This window comes from Miscanthus floridulus, chromosome 3 (assembly GCF_019320115.1).
Source record: "Miscanthus floridulus cultivar M001 chromosome 3, ASM1932011v1, whole genome shotgun sequence".
NCBI classification, from domain to species: Eukaryota; Viridiplantae; Streptophyta; class Magnoliopsida; order Poales; family Poaceae; genus Miscanthus; species Miscanthus floridulus.
In genome coordinates, this window is record NC_089582.1 from 21,290,970 (window position 1) to 21,318,132 (window position 27,163).

At 46.7% G+C, this 27,163-nt stretch overlaps 1 protein-coding gene and 1 pseudogene across 1 annotated transcript; one reads left to right on the plus strand and one right to left on the minus strand.

Moving 5' to 3' along the window:
• The first annotated feature begins 797 nt into the window (after positions 1–797).
• Positions 798–26,911, plus strand: LOC136543316 (leucine-rich repeat receptor-like serine/threonine-protein kinase At1g17230; annotated as a pseudogene).
• LOC136545184 (uncharacterized) lies at positions 21,859–24,876 on the minus strand. The gene is made up of 3 exons (XM_066537229.1): positions 24,614–24,876; positions 22,123–23,016; positions 21,859–22,015 (listed from the first exon to the last, which is right to left on the minus strand). The coding sequence occupies exons 1-3, from the start codon at positions 24,666–24,668 to the stop codon at positions 21,969–21,971; spliced, it is 996 nt and encodes a 331-aa protein (XP_066393326.1). The 5' UTR covers positions 24,669–24,876; the 3' UTR covers positions 21,859–21,968.
• Positions 26,912–27,163: the final 252 nt, after the last annotated feature.

A 27,163-nucleotide genomic window follows, 5' to 3' on the forward strand; every position in this document is an offset into this window, starting at 1 on the left:
TCGGCATGGAGGGGTACAAGGGATAGCAGTAGGATTAGGGAAAGAATTGTTAGATAATCTACTGCTTTCTTGTGTGAACACACATGAAGGAAAGACGACGCCGAAAAGGCTTCATGCTGTGGTACTGTAGCCGCTGTAGAGGCAGGTGCCGAATGGCTCACCTGCCGTACTGTAGCCACATGCAGGGACAGACGCAGAAGTCAGTCTATGTTATCTAGTCACTGTTGCAGTATAGGAGCAGTACTAGAACTAGATGGATAGAATTGTATATGTAATTTGCCACTGCAACTCAACAAAGAGAGTTCAGTTTTACCATCTCCTATACAGGACTCCGGTCAACGCTGGTGCTTGTACTGTGTGTATGCTCTATTCTTTCTCTTCTTCTAGCTCTAGCCATAGTGAGTGTGGTTGGACAGCCTCTATCGTGCTCGGCCGTAGTCGGCAAGACTGGTGAGTGATCGATGAGCCGGTAATCCTGTGCGGCAACAGTCGACTCACTTTTCGTCAACCCCGTCACCACGCACCGTATTTTCGACGAAATGCCAGCCCAGCGCTTTTGAAACCCCGTCCCGGTCCCGGGCGTGGCGCGTGCATTTCCGCATACTCCGCAATGCTCGGCGCCTTAAAGCTCGCGGCGGCGACCAACGTCGTCGTCCTGTCCGTCCTAGTGGGTAGTGGCTGTTGGGTTGGGTGGGGGACGGCTCCCTAGGTTGCACGAGCTCAGTCCATACTCCATAGCACTCTGCGTCCTGCCACTGTCCAGCTGTTGGAGTCTAGTTCTTTCTTTCTTTGCCGCGTCTGGGGCAATGGCGTCGGGAGCGCCGCGGTTCTTGCTCCCAGCGTCGGTCCTCTTCTTAGCTCTTCTTAACTTGTCGGCGGCGGCGGAGAGCGGCGCCGCGACGGCCCTTCTGGAGTTCAAGCGCAAGTTGCTGGACGTGGACAACCACCTCTCTACCTGGGCCAGCACGGGCGCGGATCCGTGTGGGTGGGCCGGCGTTGCCTGCTCCATTAGCGGAGAGGTGACCGGCGTCACGCTCCACGGCCTCAACCTCCACGGCGAGCTGTCCGCCGCCGTCTGCAAGCTCCCGCGCCTCGCCGTGCTGGACGTCTCCACTAACGCGCTCACGGGCCCTATTCCCCCTGGCCTGGCCGGATGCACCGCGCTCCAGGTCCTCGACCTCAGCAACAACTCCCTCCATGGCGCCATCCCGCCGGAGCTCTGCGCGCTGCGGAGCCTGCGCCGGCTCTTCCTCATCGGGAACCGGCTATCTGGCGAGATCCCGGACGCCATCGGCAACCTCACCGCCCTGGAGGAGCTGGAAATCTACAGCAACAAGCTCACCGGCAGGATCCCAACCTCCATTGGCGCGCTCCAGCGGCTCCGCGGCATCCGCGCAGGGTTCAACTACCTCTCTGGCCCCATCCCCGTGGAGCTCACCCAGTGCGCAAGCCTCGAGATGCTCGGGTTCGCGCATAACTACCTCAACGGGACGCTGCCCAGGGAGCTCTCCCGCCTCAACAACCTCACCGCAATATACCTTTTTAATAACGTCCTCTCCGGCGAGGTCCCGCCGGAGCTCGGCGACTGCACCAACCTCCAGGAGCTCGCCCTCTATGACAACGCCTTCACTGGCCGCGTGCCTAGGGAGCTCGCGGCACTGCCGTCACTCTCAAAGCTGTACATTTACCGGAACCAGCTCGACGGCGCCATCCCAGGCCACCGGAGCTGGGAAACCTGCAGAGTGTCCTGGAGATTGACCTCTCGCGGAACAAGCTCACCGGCGTCATCCCCGGCGAGCTCGGTGGCATACCCACGCTCCAGGTACTCTTCCTCTTCGATAACTATCTGCAAGGTAGCATCCCACCGGAGCTCGCCCAGCTTAGCAGAATAAGAATGATTGACCTGTCCGGCAACAACCTCAGTGGCACAATTCCGACAGGGTTTCAGAACCTGAAATGGTTGGAACTTCTGCAATTAGCTGACAACGACCTCCATGGCGTCATCCCTCCATTGTTGCGGGCTAATAACAGCCAACTCGGGACGCTCGACTTGTCGGGCAACCAGCTGAAGGGGAGCATCCCTCCTTACCTCTGCAAGCACCAGAAGCTCACAGTCTTGGATCTCCAATCGAACTTCCGCGTCGGCAACATCCCTCCAGGAGTGAAGGCCTGCACTACTCTGACGCATCTCTGGCTGCGGAATAACATGCTCACCGGAAGCTTGTAGGGCGGGCAATCTTGTTGTTTGCTCGCTCCCCGGCCCCTAAACTTATTGTTGAGTTGAAGTTGTCGAAACTACACTGTTGCTCAGCAGTGCAGCTAGACTGCTAGAGGCTAGCCGGCTTGGGCACACGACCTACTCAGCTCCCCTCATCGATCTCTAAGGTATGTGTGTGGGTTTACATCAAACCTGTATACCTAACAAGTAAAAAGACAAGGTACTCATAGTGCTATTCGGTCCATATGGTACACATATACACAGAAGAGATCTTCTACGTTATAAATTAAAAGTTGACGAGAAAGCATAAAAGTGTCTCAACCATACATATTGTATCTCGAATACTTAGCGTGTATCTCTCAATGCCAACTTTGAGATGTACAGCCGCCGCCGAGACCGAGGTGCCGAAAGGCCGCCGCCGGTGTCTAGCCGTAGCCATTTTAGGTTGCCTAGTACTTTAGCAATAGAACTAAACTCCTGCACTTTGGTTTTCCTTGAAGGCTCGGCTCGCCGAAGGAGCCTCATCAAGGGCGTGAGCGATCGCTCCACGTGTTGATGAATTCTCGAATTCTTGAACTTTCTACTTTAATACAATGACTCTTTTGCATATTCGAGAAAAAACTTTAAGATGCATGCTCAGTCAGCTACTACATTAACTATTTAGATTTACACATACGGGCAAAAAGCCTTTGCACAGATGGTTTGTAGCAAATGGTCCAAGCTCCAAGGAAATGGTGTATGATGGGATTTTGGCATACTGTGGTACTATGCAGCCTATTTTGGATAACGAGAAATGGTGTAGTAGTATAGAATAACATAGAATTGTGCATGTATATGTTTTGTGCATACCATGTTTCCAATATATATGCTATATTAAATATTGGACTGCAAAACAGCTTCTGAATTGCCTAACAATCACTTAGCATAAGACATACTTAGCGTAAACGGGCTCACAAATGACTCATAATGCATGTATATGGTACGGTGCACGTGTTTAGTTATTTCATATTGCCAATGAGTCTGCATTGCTCATGTGTATGGCTGCGTAGCCCACACTAAGGGTTGTTTGGTTGCCCCTCCTAAATTTTAGTCGCTGTCTCATCGGATGTTTGGACACATATATGGAGTATTAAATATAGACTAATTACGAAACTAATTGTATAGTTTGTGACTAATTTACGAGACGAATATTTTCAGTCTAATTAGTCCATGATTTGACAATATTTTGCTAAGGATCAAGATGCCCAAGAGGGGGGGTGAATTGGGCTAATTCTAAATTTTCTTGCAATAATTAAATCCTACGGTTAGCCTAATTAACCCATTGTGCCTACAAAAGTGTTTCTAATAATCTAACGGACAACAGACTTGCAACCTATGTTCCAAACTTACTCTAGCATAGCAATTCTATGAATGTAAAGACAAGTATTGAATTGCTCAAAATAAATGCTCAAAGTAAATAGAGAGAGAGGAACGCGGCGATGTTTTGCCGAGGTATTGGAGAGTCGCCACTGCCCACTAGTCCTCGTTGGAGCACCCGCGCAAGGGTGTAGCTCCCCCTTGATCCGCGCAAGGATCAAGTGCTCTCTACGGGTTGATTCTTCGACACTCCGTCGCGGCGAATCACCCAAAACCGCTCACAACTTGAGTTGGGTCACCCACAAGCTCCGCCGGGTGATCACCAAGCTCCTAATCACCACCAAGCCGTCTAGGTGATAACGATCACCAAGAGTAACAAGCACGAACTCTCACTTGACCACGCGAAGCCTAATGAGAACGGTGGATGCACACTTTGCTACTCTTAATTCACTAATGAGGCTACTCTCTTGGATTCACGAATCTCAATCACCTCACTAGGACCTTACTCTTCTTGGCACTCACAAACGTATTTCTCAGCTGTTGGAATGAGCAAAAGTAACTCCACACACGAGTGAAGCTTCTATTTATAAGGCAGCCTGGAAAACGAACCGTTATGAGCTTCTGCGGGGTGACCGGACGCTCCGGTCATGTTGACCGGATGCTCCGGTCAGTTCAACTCGCAAACCAGTGATAAAGTGTTGATCGGACGCTGGCAGGGTCCGATCACCACTGACCGGACGCGTCCGGTCGCATTAAACCCTCACTGGATGCTTACTGTACTCGACCGGACGCTGAACCCCTAGGGTTTGGTCCGCACTGACCGGATGCGTCCGGTCGCAGATTCCCTTCTCTGGAACCTTACTGGAGTCGATCGGACGCTGCCTCACACCGAACACAGTCTCCTTGATCAAATGAACTGACCGGACGCTGCGGCCAACATCCGGTCGCACCGGAGCCAGCGTCCGGTCAGCATTTGACCCTCCATACACTTCCAACTCTTGATCATATGTGAATGAAGTTTGCTCCATAGGTTCAAAGGGCTGTTGTGGAGCTACCTAGTGCTAGTTTTAACAAGTGTGCACCACACCTAACTCACTAGACTCATCTAGGTCAAGCTACCCGTCCATACCCCCCTTCATAGTACAGCCAAAGGAAAAACGAAGTCTTGAACTACTCTAAGTGTCACTCCAACTCCAATCGACACTTAGAACTAGTCATCCTTAACCTTGTCGTCCATCCTTTGAAAACTGAAACGATTTCCATCGTAGGGGGCATGACAACCTTGATTTCCCAATTGATCTCCATTACCATGACCTAACTTAATTGCCTCTGCAAAACACACATTAGTCATAGTAATCTTGTATTGTCATTAATCACCGAAACCCAACAAGGGGCCTAGTTGCTTTTAATCTCCCCCTTTTTGGTGATTGATGATAATACCACCTCGAGTATGTGAAAGAGTGAGGTTTTTTTACAGGCTCGGTTCATATAAGCTTTTGTTGATAAGAACAAAAGTGTTAGTCAAGCTTATATGACCCAAGCCAACACAATGTACTCAAAAGATATGAAATAAGCATGAGTACAAGTAATAAAGCTCATTTGCATCGGAGTATAAATGCAGAAGCAAAGGCAAATGAGCATTGCACAAGTGATATGACATAAAGGAATTCAAAGTAGAGAGCACACATGTCATAAATCACAATCACGTAGATATCACTATCACATAGATATAATAATATGCATGAAAGTAACACACGAATGCATAATAGTAATAGTGTATCACACAAATAAAACTCCAAATGTATATAATAAGCTAATACTAGATAACTAGCTCCCCCTAAATGTCGCTCCCCCTGAGTCTATATACTCGAACCCTCTTCCCCTTTGGCGTCAAACACCAAAACCTAAGGGTCGATCGGCGGGGCTGCAGCGGACGAGCCGGGCGCTGAAGTACGTGGAGCAAGATGAAACTGGGCGCCATCATCATCTGACCCTGAGCTTTGTACTGACTGGCCCTCTGTGGCTGGAAGTGTCTCTGAAGCGGTCTAGGTCTGAGCTAGGGCAGGTGCTGCCTATGATGCTGCTGGTACGTCTGTCGTAGGATCTGAAGAGGCGACAGATGAAGGGAGCCTCTGAGTAGTCATGGCGACAGGGGCTGCTATAGAAGGACCGGCGGTATGCATATGAGGCGGTGTAGGTATGCCTGTCAACTCGCTAAAGGATGCTCCAAGACTCCTGGAGACTGACGTGTCAGGCACAAATAGCGAGGATGACTAGTCTGATGAGAAGCCCATATGATATGGTGTGAATTGCAGGGCTACCACTGGTGAGGACAACCACTGGGACACCTAAACTATGGGAGAAGCAAACAGAGCTAGAGGCTGTCCCTGACTCTGAAGCCCACTGGGCTGTACTGCTGGAGTCGTCGTAGTGGTGGCAGGCTGAGCAAGCTAGGGCGAAAGCTGTGGCTGTGGGGCCCCAAGTGCTGTTACTACATGCTGCATAAATCCCATAAGCTGCTGCTGCATGAGTAACTGCTGCTGATGCATCTGCTGCTGTTGCTACTGAAGGATCTGCTGCTGTTGTTGAAACTCGTCCTGACGAGCCTAAAACTGTGTAAAGTTGGCAGCTGTCTCCTGAGCCTGTTGTGCCTGATCCTGCTGCATCCGCTCAAGAATAGCAATCAAGGCAGGGTCCGTCTGTGGTGCAGGTGGAGCTAAGCTAGAACTACCGGCCTCTGCATCATGTCTGCATGGAGGCATATGAGGAATCGGCAGATAGTCGTCATCCGAGCTGTCACTAGACTCTGTCACCTCCTGCTGTGCCTCAAGCTGCTCCTCCTCAGTAGCAGCGATGCCTCTGATAATCTCGTCCTACTGAGCTGCTGACTCTGGAAAATCTAGACGACGGCTAGGCTGAGTGGGTGCCTGTGGTGTGCTGTGCCTGATCCTCTGTGCCATGTTATAAGCTAGAAACTCAGTGGTGGCACCCTTGTACTCTACAACCATCTCAGGGGTCCTAACCTGCACAGCCTTAAGCATCAGGAAAGTGATCCAATGTGCATATGGGAGCTGCTTGTGAGCCTTGAAGCCCTCAGCTATAGTATCCTCCATCTCTGATAGAAGGAGGTCCCAAATGTCGAACATGGTCTGCTGCATCAGGGCATTAAGGAGCCAGAGCTGTAGGCGAGTCAGACCCTCTCTGTATCCCAACCTGGGAAGTAGTGTCCTCCTGATGATAGCCTCTAGCATACGAGCTATAGGAGTAAGGTCACTGGGGTTCCTCCTCGACCCCTCACCAAAAGGCTCCTTGAAGCAATGGCGCACAAGATCTGTAGGGGACACCATACCTCCATGAGGACGCCTGGGAGGCTCCTGCTATCCATAACATACCTCATGCAATCTGACAGGCTGCTCCTATAGCCTCAGTATCTCCCTGGCCCTAAAACTCATCACCCTATATTCTCTACCATTGAATGCAAAGTGTATGAAGTTATGCTGCGGGTCAACGTAGAGCGAAGCATAAAACTATCGAACCCAAGATGGTACATATAGTCTAGTCCGGCCAATCAGATCTGATAGCCCCGACAAATATGATAAGTAAGGGCGGATATGCTCTCCGGATGCTACCACAATAGCCTCAATACTACAGACTCTCTGAGATCCGAACATGACCCCACTGTTGAGATAAGCATTGTAGAAATCTTCCTGGAGCGGTGTATAGAAACCCTCTGCTGCTCTCTCATCCCTCCTCGAAGGGAACCACACCTCAAACTCAACAAACCTCAGCTGCCAAACCTGCCTGGCTGTGGCGGCCCTCAAGTCAAGATGTACCACTAGAGGCGGACCCTGTGGTCTAGACGGTGGACGTGAACCCCTGCGCTATGTAGCTGGCCTCGGTGGAACTGTAGCACTGGTACGACCAGAGCGATGTAGCTAGGGTGCCTGCTTGGTCTCCTCAGCTTGCTGGCCCTCCTGAGTCTCCTGAGCTGGCTGAGGCTCTGCTAGTGGGGGCTGCTGTTGTGGCTCCTGCTGGGACTCCCCCTAGGGTCGAGGCTCCTCAATAGCCAATCGATGTCCTACCATCATGACAGTCCCAGGTGGACCACCATGACGACGCTCAGCCTCCTCAACTACTACCCTCTGTGCTGGTGTAAGCTGTGGATCTACAATGACAACACCACTGCGAGCGCCGCCTCTCTCGGCACGCTCTGCGGCCTCAGCGACTGCTGCTGCTCTTGCTGTCTCTACGTCGGGGTACTTGCGCTTCTTAGATGTAACCTGCTTCGTCGCCTTGCCTTTGGCTCCTGCGGGCAAGCGAGGCGGGGGCCTCCGATCGTCATCTCCTGGACCACCACCAACGTTCTTGGTGCGAGCCATCTGATCTGACAAGAGAAAAACTACCGCTGTCAAGATCAACTGTCCACTGACACTTTCGAGGCTTGGCCTCGGTCCGTACTCGCGAGCTTGGCTCTGAGTTAACTGACAACTGCACCTCTAACCTCAATGACACCGACTCGCTGCATGATGGAATAGATGGATATACAAGTAAATACGATATATCTAATAGATGCGAAAACCCTAGGAAGCAAGCAATGTAGGTACGAAATTGAGGCGATGGGCTTTCTACCTGTCGAACTGGCGATCCAAGAAAAGAAGAGACGTGTCACGCGGGGAAACCTTGGAACCGACTAGGGTTAGGGTTTTGAGCGGTGAATGAATTGATAGCCCTAGATGTGATTTGAAATCAGTGTTATGAAATTGATCTATGTTATGGACAAAATAATGTGGTTGAGGGCATTGCCTTACCGAAAACACAGTCGACCAAAGGAGAGCAATGGCTCGGGGAGACGCTGACAGCCATCGGCGAGGATGGGAGCACGCACCAGCACTGGAAGAGGCGGCGGTGCAGGAGCTCATGGAGGCACGACGACACGAAGAGGTGGAGTGGATGCGGCTGCAAGGTCGGGCGCTCGGCGCAACGCGGGAGGAGGCGTGGGACAGCGACGGTGGAGACGGTGGCATGGGCAGAGGCGAGCGCGGCAAGCTCTTCGGCGATTTGGGACTTGCGGTGGCTAGGGTTAAGGAAGTCGACAGGATGGATCCAGAGCAAAGCGGTGATTCGGTTAAAAAGGTTCTCCAATGCAACAGATAAGGAAACGTGAGAAGAGATCTGATGCCGCACGAGATCCATCGACCGGACGCTCTGGTGGTAGCGACCGGACGCTACCACCCAGCGTTCGATCGATTCCAGAGAGGTCCAATTCCTCTGGAATCACGACCGGACGTGTCCGGTGGTCCATGACCGGACGCAGGTAGGGTCCGGTCAGATGCCTTGAACTCCATGTAGATCGACCGGACGCTGGAATCCTTCCTGACCGAACGCTCAAACGCAGAGTCCGGTCACTCCTTCAGCTTCTGTTCACCTCCTGTGAACTGACCGGACGCTGGACAACAGCGTCCAGTGCAGCGTCCGGTCACTCTTTTCTAGCAAATCTTCAATGTTCCTTCGCGCTGCCTATTCCCAATCAAGTCTCAACTTGAATAAGATCCAAATAAACACCAATTGGAACTGATGTGAGTGACCTCTCTCAAACCCTCATATTTTTCAAAATATTTTGCCTTAGGCTATAATTCTTTCTAAGAAAATAGGCAATAAGAGGGCAAATGGAACAAAACGACAAAACAACATCCATGCATATGCAATACTTTATAAGTAAATCTAGTTGCTTGTCAAGTTTGATCCAAGGTTAAGCTTCTTCACACGCTTTTCGGCGGTTATCTTAACCATGTTAGACAAGCCCTATATGCATTACCAAAAATTTAAACATGTTGTATATTACAATGAATACAAGGGACAACACAAGCTCAATTTTTAGTGAAGTTACTAAAATCAAGTACATTGAGCTCATTCCGCAATCTACAAAATGTAGCCTCATCTAGCGGTTTAGTGAAGATATCCGCTAATTGATCTTCGGTTCTTACACCTTCTAGTGATATATCATTTTTAGCAACATGATCTCTTAGAAAGTGATGGCGGATATCTATGTGCTTGGTGCGAGAGTATTGAACCAGATTATTTGCAAGTTTTACCGCACTTTTATTGTCGCACAAAAGAGGTACCTTTTCTAGAACTACACCATAGTCTAGCAAAGTTTGTTTCATGTATAAAATTTGTGCACAACAAGCACCCACGGCAATGTATTCCGCTTCGGCGGTGAACAAAGCCACACTATTTTATTTCTTGGAGGACCAAGACACAAGTGATCTACCAAGCAAATGGCACCCTCCGAATGTGCTCTTTCTATCAACTTTGCAACCGACATAATCCGAATCGGAATAGCCAACTAATTTAAATATAGCTCCTTTGGGATAACAAAGGCCAATGCTTGGTGTGTGCTTAAGATACCTAAGGATTTTTTTACGGTAATTAAATATGTTTCCTTAGGATTAGCTTAAAATCTAGCACACATACACACACTAAACATGATGTCGGGCCTAGATGCGGTTAAATATAACAAGCTACCAATCATAGAATGGTAGAGAGTTTGATCAACCGGGTTACCTCCCTCATCTAGTTCAAGATGTCCATTGGTAGGCATTGGTGTCTTGATTGACTTACATTCATTCTTCTTGAATCTCTTGAGAAGATCTTTTATGTATTTCTCTTGAGAGATGAAGATGCCTTCTTTCATTTGCTTGACTTGAAAACCAAGAAAGAATGTAAGCTCACCAATCATGGACATCTCGAACTCCTTCGACATTATTCACCAAATTCTTTGCATGAGTCTTCATTTGATGATCCAAAGATGATATCATCAACATATACTTGACAAATGAAAATATGCCCATCAAGCTTCTTGGTGAATAGTGTGGTGTCGACCTTCTCAATGGTGAAGCCCTTCTCAATGAGGAAGTCCCGAAGGCGCTCATACCAAGCTCTTGGGATGCCTTGGACAACCTATAAACATGATTAGGATATCTAGGGTCTTCAAACCCGGGAGGTTGATCAATATAGACTAGTTTATTAATAAAGCTATTTAAAAATGCACTTTTCACATCCATTTGATATAGTTTCATTTCATGATGTGATGCATATGCAAGAAGGATACGGATGGCTTCTAATCTTGCAACCGGTGCAAAGGTCTCTCCAAAATCCAAACCTTCAACTTGAGAGAACCCCTTTGCAACTAGTCTTGCCTTGTTCCTCACAACAAGACCTTAATCATCTTGCTTGTTGCGGAACACCCACTTTGTTCCAATGACTCTTGCGCCTTTTGGTCGCTCTTCAAGAGTCCAAACTTCATTGCGAGTGAAGTTGTTCAACTCTTCATGCATGGTATTGATCCAATCCGGATCTTTTAGAGCTTCTTCTACCTTGGTAGGCTCATAGCAAGAGACAAAAGAGTGATGAGCAATAAATGAAGTAAGTTTTTGAGATCGAGTCATTACACCCTTTGATGGACTCCCTATGATGAGATCTTGTGGATGATCTTGTAGGAGAGGTGTATTTCTTCTATTGATCACTTGAGGAGGAGGTTGTGGAGCATCAACATCTTGTGCTTGTACCACCATTTGCTCATGGGAGATATGAGTATCTTCATTTTCTACTCTCTCATCTTTTTCATCATCTTGTGGCACACTTGATGAAGAAGGTTGATCAATGATTTGTACATCATCTTCATCATCTTTTGGCGTGATGTCTCCCACTGGAATATTCTTCATAGCCTCCCTCAATGGTTCATCACCTACATCATCAAGATTCTCATGTGCTTCTTGGGAGCCGTTAAATTCATCAAATTCCACATCATATGTTTCTTCAACCAAGTCGGTGGTATGATTAAATACTCTATATGCTTTGGACTTTGATGAGTAACCAACAAGAAATCCAATATCACAATGTCTTTGGAACTTTCCTAGGTGTTGCCACTTCTTATAGATGTAGCATTTGAAACCAAACACCCTAAAGAAGGAGACGTCCAGCTTCTTCCTATTGAGCAACTCATAAGGTGTCTTGCCAAGGAACTTTTGAAGGAATAGGTGGTTTAATGCATAGCATGCGGTGTTGATTGCTTCCGCCCATAGAGCTTCGGGGGTGTTGTACTCATCTAGCATTGTCCTTGCAAGAGTGATTAAAGTCCGGTTCTTCCTCTCAACTACACCATTTTGTTGAGGAGTATAAGTTGCGGAGACTTCATGCTTGATCCCAACTTCATCACAATAAGCTTCAATGTTTGTGTTGTCAAATTCTTTTCCACTGTCACTTCTTATCTTCTTGAGCTTCACTTCAAATTCATTTTGAGCTCTCTTGGCAAACTTTTTGAAGCAAGATGCAACTTCGGATTTATCATGAAGAAAGAATACCCATGTGTACCTTAAATAGTCATCAACAATCACAAGATAATAGAGATTCCCTCCCAAACTCTTGTATGTTGTTGGTCCAAATAAATCCATGTATAGGAGTTCTAGCACTCTTGTGGTTGACATAAAAGCTTTGGTTGGATAAGTATTTGCAACTTACTTGCCGGCTTGACATGCACCACAAAGCTTGTCCTTTTCAAACTTCACATCCTTCAACCCTCTCACCAAATCATTCTTCATAAGCTTCTTGAGTGACCTCATACCAACATGAGCAAGTCTTCTATGCTATAGTCACCTAAGTGTTGTTTTAGTGAATAGGCAAGTTTTCAAATTTGCATCTTCGGAGGTGAAGTCCACTAGATATAAGTTGTTGTATCTAAATCCATTGAATATCACTTGATTATCATCTACCTTGGATACAACAACCTCCTTCTCGGTTAACAAGCATTGGAAGCTAAGATCACACAATTGTCCAACGGATAGTAAGTTGAAGCTCAAAGAAGCAACATATAGCACATTGGAGATGGAATGATCATTTGATATTGCCACTTTGCCCAATCCTTTAACCTTGTCCTTTGAGTTATCTCTAAATGTTATTTTCTCTTGTCCATCTACCTCTTCATCTAGTGAGGTGAACATACGAGGATCACCGGTCATATGTTGAGTGCAACCACTATCAATAACCCAATGACTTCCACCGGTCTTGTAGTTCACCTACACACAAGAGATTCAAACTTTAGGAATCCAAACTTGTTGAGGGCCCTTCACCTTCTCAACAAGTGACTTAGCCACCCAAATCTTCTTAGGCCTATTCTTATTAGGGGTCCTAAGAATATGACTTTCATCTTCCCACTAGAGTCCTTTCTAAGCATGTAGTGAGCATTGAAGGCAAAGGGTCTAGCATGCTTGGGCAAGGGTTGTGGCGGTGGAATTTGGCACTCATGAGCAAAATGGACTTCTTGTCCACACTCAAAACATCCCTTTGGCTTTGGCTTTGGCTTTGGCTTTGATTGTTGTTGTTGTTGAACTTGAGCCTTCTTCTTCTCTACACTTGCCACATATCCAATGCCACTTCTATTCATCTTCATGACGGTGTTCATGAGTAGCTCACTTTGGAGGTGCTTGCCTCTAGCAAACTTGCTCAATCCAATCTTGAGATGCTCTTTCTCCAACTTGAGCTTCTTATTTTCTTCCTTTAGAGCATCATCTTTCTTCTCATCCTTGAGCTTCTTATTTTCTTCTTTGAGCTTCTCATTCTCAAAGATCAACTCTTTGTCATGATCAAGAGTTTCTAGCACAATGGTGTTGTGGCTTTTCATTTCTTCAAGATCTTTCATAAGCTTTTCATTTGTGTTCTTAATCTTGACATATTCATCATAGTCATTGCACTCAACCACTTGCTTGCCTTTGCCACTAGATCCTTGCTCAATGCTCTCATCAATCAAATCATCACATGATGTAGCTATATCAATCTTAACAACATGGTTAGTAGCATCATGTGGCTCATTTGGTAAAAATTCTTGAGCAATAACAAGAGTATCATGATTGATCTTAAGAGTTGTATACTCATCTTTTAGCTTGTTGTGACTAGTGATGAGCTCATTGTGCACCCACTCAAGTTTATCATGTTTATCTTTAAACTCTTTCTTAGAAGATTTGAGCTCCTTGAGTTTGGATGATATAGCATCATTAGTTTCTCTAAGCTCATCATTAGCCTTTTCCAATGTATTGCACTTTGCTAAGAGTGAATTATTTTTAGCATCAAGCTTTTCATTTGTAGCTCTACTCTTTCTAATGATCTTAGTGTATTTTCTTAGTATTTTAACAAGATCATCATATGAAGGTGAATCATCATCATCGCTATCGCTATCACTATCATCATCACTAGCATGTTCATCATCACTACTATCACCATCATTTGATACCTTGCGTTCACCCTTGGCCATAAGGCATAGGTGTGTAGAGGATGATAGCGATGGTGGTGGTGAAGATGAAAGATCAATAGCAATGGCGGCCACCTTCTCATTGTCACTATCATCATCGGATGATCCACTTAATGAATCAATGTCCGTGAGCCAATCACCGATGATGTAGGCCTTTCCACTCTTCTTTTTCTTGTGGAAGTCTCTCTTTTTGCCATCTCTCTTCTTGTATGGCTTCTTCTTCTTCTTCTCATCTTCATCTTCATTGCTTGAGTCATCTTTCTTGCCCTTGTTCTTATTCTTGAACTTGTCTTTCTTGGGCTTTGTGCATTGATGAGCGAGATGGCCAAGTTTGCCACAATTATAGCAATCCATCTCAGAGATTGGCTTTCTTCTTGAGCTTGTGAAGAACTTCTTCTTCTTGCCATCGAACTTGATGCCACTCTTGTTGAGCTTCTTTAGCATCTTGGCGGTCTTCTTCACCATGAGAGCAAGGCTTTCATCATCAACTTCATCTTCACTTGAGCTTTCATACTCAAGTCTTGCCTTGCCCTTCTCTTGGCTAGCTTTGAATGCTAAGTCTTTGTCTTTCTTCTTGTTAGAGGATGAACCATCTTGTGGCATGATGTGCATGTACATCTCATGAGCATTGATCTTTCCCAAGATTTGTGTCGGTGTAGCGGCAGAAAGATCACCTTGATATAGCATGGTCACAATATGCCCATACTTGTCAATGGAGAGGACACTCAAGATCTTTCTCACAACGTCGGATGGTGACATTTGAGTAAGTCCAAGCCCATTGACTTCCTCTACAAGAATATTTAAACGTGAATACATCTCATTAGCACATTCTTTGAGAAGCATCTCAAATGAATTTAACTTTTTGATTACAAGATGATAGCGTTCCTCACTCTCACTCTTGGTTCCCTCATGGAATGCATAAACGTCCGACCATAGTGCATGGGCGTCTTTGTGGTTCCTTACGCGGTTGAACACATCTTTGCAAAGGCCTCTAAAGATGGTGTTTCGAGCCTTTGCATTTCATTTTTCATAATTAACCTCATCGCCTTGTAAGTTAGTAGCATCTCGAGGTTTTGGGAAGCCTTGTGAGGCGGCTCTAAGAATACCAACGTCTAGAGCTTCTAAGTACGCCTCCATGAAGATTTTCCAATATGGAAAGTCATCTCCCTCAAAGATAGGAGGAGGTCCATCCCCGTGAGACATCTTGCTCTAAGCGGTTAAGCTTAAAAACATGAGCACGAGGCTCTGATACCAATTGAAAGGATCAAGATGCCCAAGAGGGGGGTGAATTGGGCTAATTCTAAATTTTCTTGCAATAATGAAATCCTACAGTTAGCCCAATTAACCACTTGTGCCTAGAAAAGTGTTTCTAATAATCTAACGCACAACGGACTTGCAACCTATGTTCCAAACTTACTCTAGCATGGCAATTCTATGAATGTAAAGACAAGTATTGAATTGCTCAAAGTAAATGCTCAAAGTAAATAGAGAGAGAGGAACGCGGCGATGTTTTGCCGAGGTATCGGAGAGTCGCCACTCTCCACTAGTCCTCGTTGGAGCACCCGCGCAAGGGTGTAGTTCCTCCTTGATCCGCGCAAGGATCAAGTGCTCTCTACGGGTTGATTCTTCGACACTCCGTCACGGCGAATCACCCAAAACCGCTCACAACTTGAGTTGGGTCACCCACAAGCTCCGCCGGGTGATCACCAAGCTCCCAATCACTACCAAGCCGTCTAGGTGATGGCGATCACCAAGAGTAACAAGCACGAACTCTCACTTGACCACGCGAAGCCTAATGAGAATGGTGGATGCACACTTTGCTACTCTTGATTCACTAATGAGGCTACTCTCTTGGATTCACGAATCTCAATCACTTCACTAGGACCTTGCTCTTCTTGGCACTCACAAACGTGTTTCTTAGCTGTTGGAATGAGCAAAAGTAACTCCACACACGAGTGGAGCTTCTATTTATAAGGCAGCCTAAAAAGTGAACCGTTATGAGCTTCTGCGGGGTAACCGGACGCTTCGGTCATATTGACCGGACGCTCTGGTCAGTTCAACCCGCAAACTAGTGATAAAGTGTTGATCGGACACTGGCAGGGTCCGATCACCACTGACCGAACATGTCTAGTTGCATTAAACCCTCACTAGATGCTTACTGTACTCGACCGGACGCTGAACCCCCAGGGTCCGGTCAGCACTGACCGGACGCGTCCGGTCGCAGATTCCCTTCTCTGGAACCTTACTAGAGTCGACCGGATGCTACCTCTTAGCGTCCGGTCACTTGACCTCTCCAGTGTCCAGTCGCACCGAACACAGTCTCCTTGATCAAATGAACTGACCGGACCCTGCGGCCAGCGTCCTGTCGCACCGGAGCCAGTGTCCGGTCAGCATTTGACCCTCTATTCACTTTCAACTCTCGATCATATGTGAATGAAGTTTGCTCCATAGGATTAAAGGGCTGTTGTGGAACTACCTAGTGCTAGTTTTAACAAGTGTGCACCACACCTAACTCACTAGACTCATCTAGGTCAAGCTACCTGTCCATACCCCCCTTCATAGTACGGCCAAAGGAAAAATAAAGTCCTGAACTACTCTAAGTGTCACTCCAACTCCAATCGACATTTAGAACTAGTCATCCTTAAACTTGTTGTCCATCCTTTGAAAACCGAAACGATTTCCATCGTAGGGGCATGACAACCTTGATTTCCCAATTGATCTCCGTTACCATGACCTAACTTAATTGCCTCTGCAAAACACACGTTAGTCATAGTAATCTTGTATTGTCATTAATCACCGAAACCCAACAAGGGGCCTAGATGCTTTCAAGTAACATGTGCTAATGACGGATTAATTAGGCTTAAAAATTCATCTCATGGAGTACTGATGGATTATGTAATTTGTTTTTTTATTAGTATCCGAACACCCCATGCAACATCCTCTCAACGTACCTCCTAAATTTTAGTAGCTAGATCCAAGCACCCCCTAAGTCATCCAATCCACAATAAGCACTAAGCCAATAAATTAGTACCATAAGAGCATCTCAAGAGACTGGATAGCTAGTGAGGTAGGTTATCAAAAGTAGAGAGCGAATGAGGTGGGATGGAGAGCTACTAAATTTGGAGTCATTTATAGAGTCTATTGGAGACATTTTTTCTTTGGGCCTGCTCGGCTGGTATTAAAGCCGGCTGAAACTATTTTATTGTGAGAGAAAAATACTGTAGATTCTAGCTGATAAGCCGTCTGATAAGTTCAAGCGAACATGCCGTTTAATAATAGCCAAATTTTCAGAGGCGGATGGTAACTCCAGCCACCTCTACAGATCCTGTAGTAGCAGTGGCTAGATAGCAAGCCGCCTTTGGTATTCCTAAAATTAATACCGCCCGGCCTCGCTCACTCTGCCTCGTCCTCTCCCAAAGCGTTACCCACTCCGCCTCCACCAAACCCTTGCCTCCTCCTCCTTCAAGCAATTGCCGGTCACCGTAGGTAGAACATGAAGACTCAGACGTGTAACGCTCGAGGGTATTTTTCCCCTCAAGCAGTGGTGGTGCCAGCGGCGGACTTGACTGCATCTTGGTAGAAGGCAAGGTCCTGTACCTCATCTATTCCGACGAGGAGGTCAAGCTGTCTGTGATGCGCCTCGCCCTAAACAGCGTGGGGGAGTCGTACGCCGCCGCCAGGCGGGGCAATGGCGCCGCATCGAGAAGCCGTGCCACTGAGCGGGGCAATGGATCTGCAGCGTAGACGACCCGTGCCGCCGGTCGGGGCAGCAGATTTGCGCCGGGCGCAACAGAGGAACGGCAACGAAGGATCTATTGCCGTTGCTCAAGAAGCCGGCTCCTTTGACAGCCGGAGTCAAAAGGCCGGTGACGGCGACAAAAGCCAAATGCAAGAACAAGGTATAGCCTATTTCAACTGTTAAGGTTATGGAGGTTCAACTGTTCTCTTCACTGTAGTCATTGCTTAACTGTTTAGGGTAGGGTTCATCACATTCAACTGTTCTCTTCACTATAGTCATTGCTATGTCATTGCTTAACTAAACTGAAATATGATGATAACTAGCTATGAGTGAACTAAAATTTACTGATAACTTGTAGTCATTGCTCGCTGGAGGTCCTCGATCTCAGCTACAACTATCACTACGGCTCCATCCCGCCGGAGCTCGGCCAGCTGAGTAACATAAGAGTGATTGACCTGTCTTTTAACAACCTCAGCGGTGTTAGCTTTAGGGTTCTTAGATATGTTCATCGGATCGGGATTCTTAGCACAGTAATAGATCAATCGGATTTCACAGAGAGAGATTGAGGGATAGGTGATAAGTAGCAAACCGTCAAACGCCGTAGTTGTTGAAGCTCCGGCCGGGCTTTCGTTGGCGGACGCCATCTGCGCGCCGGCAGCGACGGTCGGTGGAGAGGGAGTCGGCGCTGTGGCGTCCTCGACGGCGGCGTGAGCATCGGGTGGCGTTGCCGGCGTCGGTGGTACTTCCCGTCGCTGGCAGCGCCCCTACTTTCGATCGGGTCTAGGGTTTAGGATGTCGGTGGGGTGACTGGCGGCATGGTGAACCTCGTATCGCGAGCCCCGGCCCCCACCTTCCTTTATAGCGCTGTGCGACGGGGGCCCACCAACCATGTAGGGTTGGGCGCCCCCGATCAGGGCGCGAGGACAAGGCCCAGTTAGGCCGTTGGGCCTAACTGGTGGGAGATCAATACTAACATTCTCCCCCTTGATCTCTCATCTATTCTTCGTTCTTTAATTTCATGCTCAAAACTTTCAATTCATAATTTTCTTGCTTCCATCCTATTTCATCACAGATTAGTGCATAGAACTGTCCCATCGTCACAGCAATTAGTGCTGTTAGACTAACAGCCACAATACAATTCTCCATTTTGAAATGTAAACTTTCTTTGGGCCCTTCGTATGTTCGGGAATCATAGGCTTTCCCTTAAACCCATGCCGGCTACGTGTTCTCTGAACACGTTGGGTGGTAAGCCCTTTGTGAGCGGATCCGCGAGCATTTTCTCTGTACTTATGTGCTCAAGATTTATTATATGATCCCGAACTTTATCTTTCACAACATAGTACTTTATGTCAATGTGTTTGGCAGCACCACTTGACCTATTGTTGTGAGCGTACTGTACCACTGGATTGTTATCACAATACAATCGCAGTGGTTCATTTATATCATCAATCACTTTCAATCTGGGTATGAATTTCTTCAGCCAGTTCACCTGCCCCGTTGCCTCATAGCATGCTACAAACTCGGCATACATTGTCGAGGATGTAGTTACGGTTTGTTTGGAACTTTTCCACGATATAGCCCCTCCTGCGAGAGTAAATACATATCCTGACGTGGATTTTCTTTCGTCTCCCGCATAATCAGAATCTGAATACCCCTCTATCTGCAGGGAATCAGATCTTCTATACGTAAGCATGAGGCCTTTCGTACCCTGCAAATAACGCAGGACTTTCTTCACTAATTTCCAATGTTCAATTCCTGGATTCTTTTGATATCTGCCAAGTAACCCGGTAACAAAAGCTAAGTCAGGGCGTGTACACACTTGAGCATATTGTAAACTTCCAACAGCTGAAGCATACGGTACCGCTTTCATTCGGTCAATTTCATATTAGTTCTTGGGACACTGATGTTCCCCAAATCTATCGCCCTTGACTATAGGAGCAGGTGAAGGACTGCACGCATGCATACTAAATTTTTTCAGGACCTTTTCTATGTATGCCTTTTGCGATAATCCTAGAACCCCTTTTCTCCTGTCTCAGTGAATCTCTATTCCTAAAACGAACGAGGCCTCACCGAGATCTTTCATATCAAAATTCGAGGACAAGAATTTCTTCGTTTCCATTAGTAGATTGATATCACTGCTAGCAAGCAAGATATCATCCACATACAAAATTAGGAATATGTACTTTCCATTCCTGAACTTTGCATAAACGCAATTGTCCTCAACATTTTCTTCAAACCCAAAAACTTTTATCGTTCTATCAAACTTCAAATATCACTGTCTTGAAGCTTGCTTCAATCCGTAAATTGATTTCTTTAGGCGGCATCCCATATTTTCCTTTCCTTTTACGACAAAACCTTTCGGTTGTGCCATATAAACATTTTCTTCTAAATCCCCATTTAGGAAAGCCGTCTTTACATCCATTTGATGTAACTCCAAGTCATAGTGGGCTACAAGTGCCATTATAATTCTGAAGGAATCTTTACATGAGACTGGAGAAAACGTCTCATTGTAATCAATCCCTTCTCTTTGCGTGAAGCCTTTCGCCACGAGTCGCGCTTTAAATCTTTCTATATTCCCTTGGGAGTCATATTTCGTTTTGTAGACACATTTACAGCCTACTGTTTTGGCTCCTTTAGGAATATTTTCTAAGTCCCAAACTTTATTGGTACTCATTGATTTCAATTCATCTTCCATGGCCTTAAGCCACTTTGATGAGTGGTCGCTTCTCATGGCTTCTTCAAATGAGGTGGGATCGTCCCCCATCTGACATTCTTCAGTTTCATAAACTTCATAGTCATCAGTAATAGCTGATCTTCTTATTCTTTGAGACCTTCTAGGTGCCTCCAGCACTTGTTCCACATTGGGCTGTTGCAGTTCTTCCTCATGTGCAACATTTGGTTCTATAGTTTCCTCAAGGATAGGTTCCTCAAGAACAGGTTCCTCATGTTCATTCATTGTCGCCACGGGAGAACTTGCAACAGGTGTTGGCACTACAGTGTCCTGCACTGTCGGTGCAACAGTAGCAGGTAGCGTGAAGAATGGTTCTTCAACCATCGGAGTGGGTACATGTACCCGCTTCTCCTGTAGGCTGATTTCTCGTGCTACCATGCTCCCCCTGATCATGTTATCCTCCAAGAACACAGCGTGTCTTGTTTCTACAATCTTCGTATGTCTGTCAGGACAATAGAAGCGATATCCTTTCGATCTTTCTGGATAGCCAATAAAATGGCAGCTGACTGTCTTGGAGTCTAACTTTCCTATATTTGGGTTAAACACTTTTGCCTCAGCTGGACAGCCCCACACACGCAAATGGTTAAGTGAGGGTTCCCTTCCTGTCCATAATTCATACGGTGTTTTAGGCACCGATTTACTTGGTACTCGATTAAGTATGTGAATGGCGGTTTTCAGTGCCTCCATCCATAAACTAATCGGTAATGTGGAGTAACTCATCATGCTTCTTACCATATCCATTAAGGTACGGTTACGTCTTTCAGCCACTCCATTCTGCTGAGGCTCCCCCGGTGTGGAGTACTGAGCAACTATGCCACTTTCCTGTAGGAACCTTGCAAATGGTCCAGGAATTTGGCCATATGGGGTATGTCGCCCATAGTACTCTCCACCTCGGTCTGATCGTACTATCTTTATTTTCTTATTGTGCTGGTTTTCAACTTCAGCTTTAAATATTTTAAATTTATCCAATGCTTTCGATCTTTCTTTAATTGGATAAATATTGCCATAACGAGAGTAGTCGTCTGTGAATGTTATAAACGAGTCATAACCATCCACACTTTTCACAGGAAAAGGACCACATATATCTGTGTGGATTATTTCTAAAATTCCTGTGCTTCGTTTGGCATCTTTCTTAATTTTCTTGACATACTTTCCTTTGATGCAATCAATACATTGCTCTAAATCTGAAAATTCTAAGTGTGGGAGAATTGATTCCTTAACCAATCGTTCCATTCTCCCCCTCGAAATATGGCCCAAGCGACAATGCCATAATTTCGAAGAGACAGTATCAATTCTCTTCCGCTTCTTAGTTACATCCGTAGATAGGGAATCATTCACATTCTCATCACATACATTGTTCGCATTCTCAGCAAGAGATAATAAATAAAGCTTGTCTTGTCGGAAGGCAAGACCAACACATTTATTATTAACCAGTATCTTACACTTGCCATCACCAAAATGGCAATCAATTCCATCATCATCAAGTTTCGAAACACTTATTAAATTTCTACGCAAAGAGGGAACATAAAGTACTTCTTTAAGTCTAAGTACAAAACCATTATTCAATTCTAAAGAAAAAACTCCAATGGCTTCAACATTGGCTTGCAGTCCATTTGCAACTTTAATCGTTCTTTCTCCTCTTTGCAAGGTTCTCGTCCCACTTAACCCCTGTAAAGAATTTGCAACATGAGTAGTTGCTCCTGAATCAACCCACCAAGTGGATTTATCATAACATAAATACAGAGATTCATCTACAAATGTAATAAATTCATCACCTTTCTTTAGCAGAGATTTCAGGAAGTCTGGACAATCCCTCTTGTAGTGTCCCTTCTTGAAGCAGTGCTTGCACTGATCTTTTTCAGCTCCACCATACTGCTGATTCTCAGAATCCTGGGGTTTCTTTCCCTGTGAACTGGAGGAAGAGGACTTATCCCACTTAGATTTCCCTTGTGGTTTAGAATTCTTGCCATTAAAGTTCTTTCTTTTGTTGTCCTTCACAAAATGAGCAGATTCACCTTGTGAGGACTTTATCCTCTCCTCTTCTTGAGCACACATTGAGATGAGTCTTTCTATGCCCCATCTTTCAGGCTGCATATTATAGTTCACAATGAAGGTGTCATATTCTTTCGGCAAAGAAGCAAAAATCAAATGAATTAGGAAATCCTCCTCCTTCAAATTCATTTCTTTTAGCTTAGATGCCGTAGTGTTCATCTTCAAAATGTGCTCTCTTATGCTACCACCAGTGAATTTCTCATTCACAAGCTTCTTAATCAGTGAACTTGCTGTGGCCTTGGTAGACCCAGTAAACTGACTCTTGATTTTCTCAAGATATTCTTTAGCAGTAGCACATTCAGGGATTGAGCCCCTTATCTGTTCTTCTATGGTGGCTTTGGCTACCAACAGGCACTTGCGGTTGGAGAGAGTCCATTGCCTATGTTCAAGGTCATATTTCATTCTTATTTCAGCATGATCACGCTTCCGAGAAGCGAAATCAGCGTCAGATTCATTGTCACCTCTCACCGGGTCCTCTGGCTCAGTGGGACACGGTGAGGTGATGGCAAAATCGACCTCTCCCAACGCAAGTTCCAATTCATACTTCTCCCGCCACACACGGTGATTGGTTCCGTTGAGTGTCGGGATGTTGGCAATGTTCACAATGCATTTGCCTCCTGAAATCATACCAGAGTAAGTGAGAAACATTTATACATAAAATTCCATGCTTTAACTCAACGTTGGTCAAATTAAAACTTATAACTCATCCATGCAAAAATATTTTACATCACTGTTGGGCAGAAGTAAAATTAATGCACGATTTCTCATGGATCAAAAGTTATAATATTGTTATTAACAACGTTGGTCAGAAAATAACAATATCATAATTGCATCAAAATTATCAGAAATTCATTTCTCTTAAAATTAAATTATCCCATTGGTTCAAATTTAATCAAAAAGAACAATAATTATCATGCACAGCGGAAACATTAATAATCTTTTCATGTTATTATTTTCCAGAAGCACTAAAAAATTCATTGTTTTCTGGGCAAAATATCATTGGATAAAATTTGCACAGAAAATTGTATCAAAATCATTCAAATTCATCAAAATATGCATTCAAAATTGTTTCTGGAAAATAAAAAAAAAATCTTGTTCTTCTTTCATTTTTCAGCCCAGCGCAGCCCAAAACGCGCTGAACCGGCTCGGCCCAGCATCCGCGCGCTCGCCCAAGCCGCACCCAGGCCGCAACCTGGGCCTGGGCCGGCAAACCGCGCCGTGCGCTCGCGCCCGCCTGGGCCGCGACTTGACCCAGCGCATCTCGGGCGTTCGATCTGATCCGACGGACGAGCGGCCGTTTCGCGTGGATCAAAACCCAGGCCGCGGCCGGCGCCCTAGAACCCTAGCCATTTCGGCTCTTACTCTCTCTCTCCTTTCTCAGTCGCAGCAGCGAGGACAGCCGCTACCGAGCAGCCGCGAGCGAGGAAAGCAGAGCGGGCGGTCCTTTGCGCCGTCGCCGGCCCCCTCGCCGGCGCGCGTGCTCCCCAACGGGTGAGCACGCCGCCGTCGAGCGGCCTGGCCGCGGCGCTACCTTGGCCGAGCCCGGCGAGTTCGCGCCCCAGCTCGGCTTCTTCTTCGGCGCCGGCGGAAGAGCCGGTGCGCTTCTTCTTCTTCTTCCGCGTCGGTGGAGGTTTATCCCCGATGAACGGCGTGTTCTTTCTTTTCTCGTTCTTCCCCGTCCCCTTTCTTCCCCATTCCGACGCACGGGAATTAGGGTTAGGGTTTGGGAATGGGGTTTTTACTGTGTTTCTTTTGGCTTGTTCATCCGAATGGGATTAGGGTTAGGTTTTCAGTGTGCCGCCTTTTGTTCTTTTCCCCTTTCCCCTTTCGGATTTGATTTCTTTCTTCTTTCTTTTCTTCTCATTCGTTCACCCGAAAAGGGGATCTAGGGTTAGGGTTCGGTTGAACCCGATTTCCCCGATCCGTGTTTACCTTTTGTGTGATTCGAGATCTAGATGGTAGGGTTCCTTTTCTTTCTTCTCGGATTGAACCGATTGGTGATGGGATTCTTTCTAGGGTTAGGTCTTAGTTCGGTTTTTCTGTTTCTTTCCCGATCCGCATCGTATTGGTTTGATTTCTTGTCGAACCTGGCTCTGATGCCATTGTTAGCTTTAGGGTTCTTAGATATGTTCATCGGATCGGGATTCTTAGCACAGTAATAGATCAATCGGATTTCACAGAGAGAGATTGAGGGATAGGTGATAAGTAGCAAACCGTCAAACGCCGTAGTTGTTGAAGCTCCGGCCGGGCTTTCGTTGGCGGACGCCATCTGCGCGCCGGCAGCGACGGTCGGTGGAGAGGGAGTCGGCGCTGTGGCGTCCTCGACGGCGGCGTGAGCGTCGGGTGGCGTTGCCGGCGTCGGTGGTACTTCCCGTCGCTGGCAGCGCCCCTACTTTCGATCGGGTCTAGGGTTTAGGATGTCGGTGGGGTGACTGGCGGCGCGGTGAACCTCGTATCGTGAGCCCCGGCCCCCACCTTCCTTTATAGCGCTGTGCGACGGGGGCCCACCAACCATGTAGGGTTGGGTGCCCCCGATCAGGGCGCGAGGACAAGGCCCAGTTAGGCCGTTGGGCCTAACTGGTGGGAGATCAATACTAACAAGCGGCACCATTCCCCCGTAGGTTGGGAACTGCACAAACCTGAAGACGCTCGACTTGGACAGAAACGAATTCACCGGAATCAACAGTCTCGTCGGAACCATCCCACCGGAGCTCGGCAACCTGCGGAGTGTAGTGGAGATTGACTTGTCGGTGAACAACTTCATTGGTGTAATGCCCGGCGAGCTCGGCCAGCTGAGCAACATAAGAAGGATTGCCCTCAGCAACAACCTCACTGGCACCGTTCCGATAGCGTTTCAGAACCTGAGAGGCTTGGAGTAGCATCCCTCCGTTGCTGGGGGGGGGGCAACATTAGCAACCTCACGGTGCTCGCCCTGTAGGGAAACCAGCTGACGGGCAGCATCCCTCCAGGAGTGATGGCCTGCGCTACTCTGATTCTCTGAAGGAGCTCTTTTTTTTAATGAACCTGGCAGGAGCTCTACCTCTCAATTAAGGAAGGAAAGAGAGTTCATTGTATAGAAAGTGCCATCGGCACAATAATCGCCAAAGGGCACACAGAGTAAACTAAAGCACACACAGCACACAAGTACTGAGGGAAAGATACAAGGTCTAACTCTAAGTCAGGTTGTCGAAGACCCTAGAGCATAGGTCGATGTCCTTTTTGGTTTTGGAGGCTACCTGCCGGACATCTATCACAAAATTTTAGAAAATCCTTCTGTTTCTTTCCTTCCAAATGTTCCACATTGTGTAGATGACCACCCGTTGAAGTGTCTACGTCTCTGCCTTGTGATGTTGGCCGCCCCCTCTTCCCACCACGCCCTTATGCTAGATGGCTGCACCTGAATCCGAATTAAGTCCATATCGAAGTGTTCCCACTCCAGCACAAGGCACTAGACTTCTATGGCCAGGGGACACAACAGGCACAAGTGAAGGGCCCTTTCTAGTGGTCTGTTGCACAGCACGCAATGGTTTTGGTGTGGCCAATTTCTTAGCTGCAAGTTGTCTGCCGTTAGGATCTTGTTTTGTATTGTTTTCGGCATGTGCCTTCTAAATAAGATCCGGGCGAAATCTAAGGTAGGATCCTTGGAATTGTATGCGGTATGCTGATTGGATGGAGTAAATACATCTGTTGAGACCACTTCCAGGAGTCCCGTATTCTTGGCTGCAGCTGGATGCTCTGTACCCTGAGCCATAGTGACTCTGAAGGAGCTCTCCTTGTCGGATAACCTGCTGACCGGAAGCCTGACCCTCGAGCTGCCGCTGATGCAGTATCTGCAGTGGCTTGAAGTTGACCATAACCACTTCTCCGGACCGATACCACCTGAGATCGGCAGCTTGAGGAGCATAGAGTGGCTAAATCTGTCAAGCAATTTCTTTGTCGGACAGATCCCTGCCAGCATCGGCAACCTGACAGAGCTCAGTTTCTTAAACATTTCGTCGAACCAGCTCAACGGGCATTCCTCGGGAGCTAGCACGGTGTACAAAGCTTTCGAGACTTGATCTCAGCAGAAACTCCCTCACCGGAGAAATTCCACAGGAGCTCGGTGCACTAGTGAACCTGCAGGAGCTGATCCTCTCTGAAAACTGTCTGAGTGGCACCATTCCGAGGACACTTGGAGGCCTGTACAGTCTCATTTACCTGCAGATCGGAGGCAACCGTCTGTCAGGTCATATCCCGGTTGAGTTTGGCCAGCTGAATAACCTTCAATATACTCTAAACCTCAGCCACAACATGCTGTCAGGTGAGATCCCAACACAGCTAGGGAATTTGGATTTGCTGGACACGCTGTACTTGAACAATAATGAGCTTCAAGGAGAAATTCCCTCATCATTCGGTAACCTTAAAAGACTCTCTCAGTGTGACCTGTCTTACAACAATCTCATTGGACCGATCCCGCTTCCCGCCACAGCTGGGAAACTTGGGCTCCTTGAAATTACTGCGCTTGAACAATAATGAGCTTGAAGGGGAAATTTCCTAATTATTCGTCAACCTTTCTGCACTGCTAGAGTGCAACCTGTCCTACAGCACAAACAATCTTGTTGGACCGCTCCCATAAACTTCTTGAGCTGAAGATGTCCAAACTACAGTGTTGCTATACTTTAGTCTCTATCTGGTTAGCATCTGTTAGGGTATGTATGAATCGTGGACAGTGATGCAATTGCCTTGGTTTTCTCTTGTCTCCACTCTTCAATTGCTAAAGAAGCA

What these genes read in the sequence shown, in the direction of transcription:
- LOC136545184 (XM_066537229.1), bottom strand. Translation starts at nt 24,668, where the DNA reads ATGGCGTCCGCCAACGAAAGCCCGGCCGGAGCTTCAACAACTACGGCG. An exon ending in AACAACTACGGCGTTTGACG is followed by an intron (nt 23,017 to 24,613) that starts GTTTGCTACTTA and finishes GTATGATTTCAG; the next exon opens with GAGGCAAATGCATTGTGAAC. An exon ending in GAAATCTCTGCTAAAGAAAG is followed by an intron (nt 22,016 to 22,122) that starts GTGATGAATTTA and finishes AATTCTTTACAG; the next exon opens with GGGTTAAGTGGGACGAGAAC.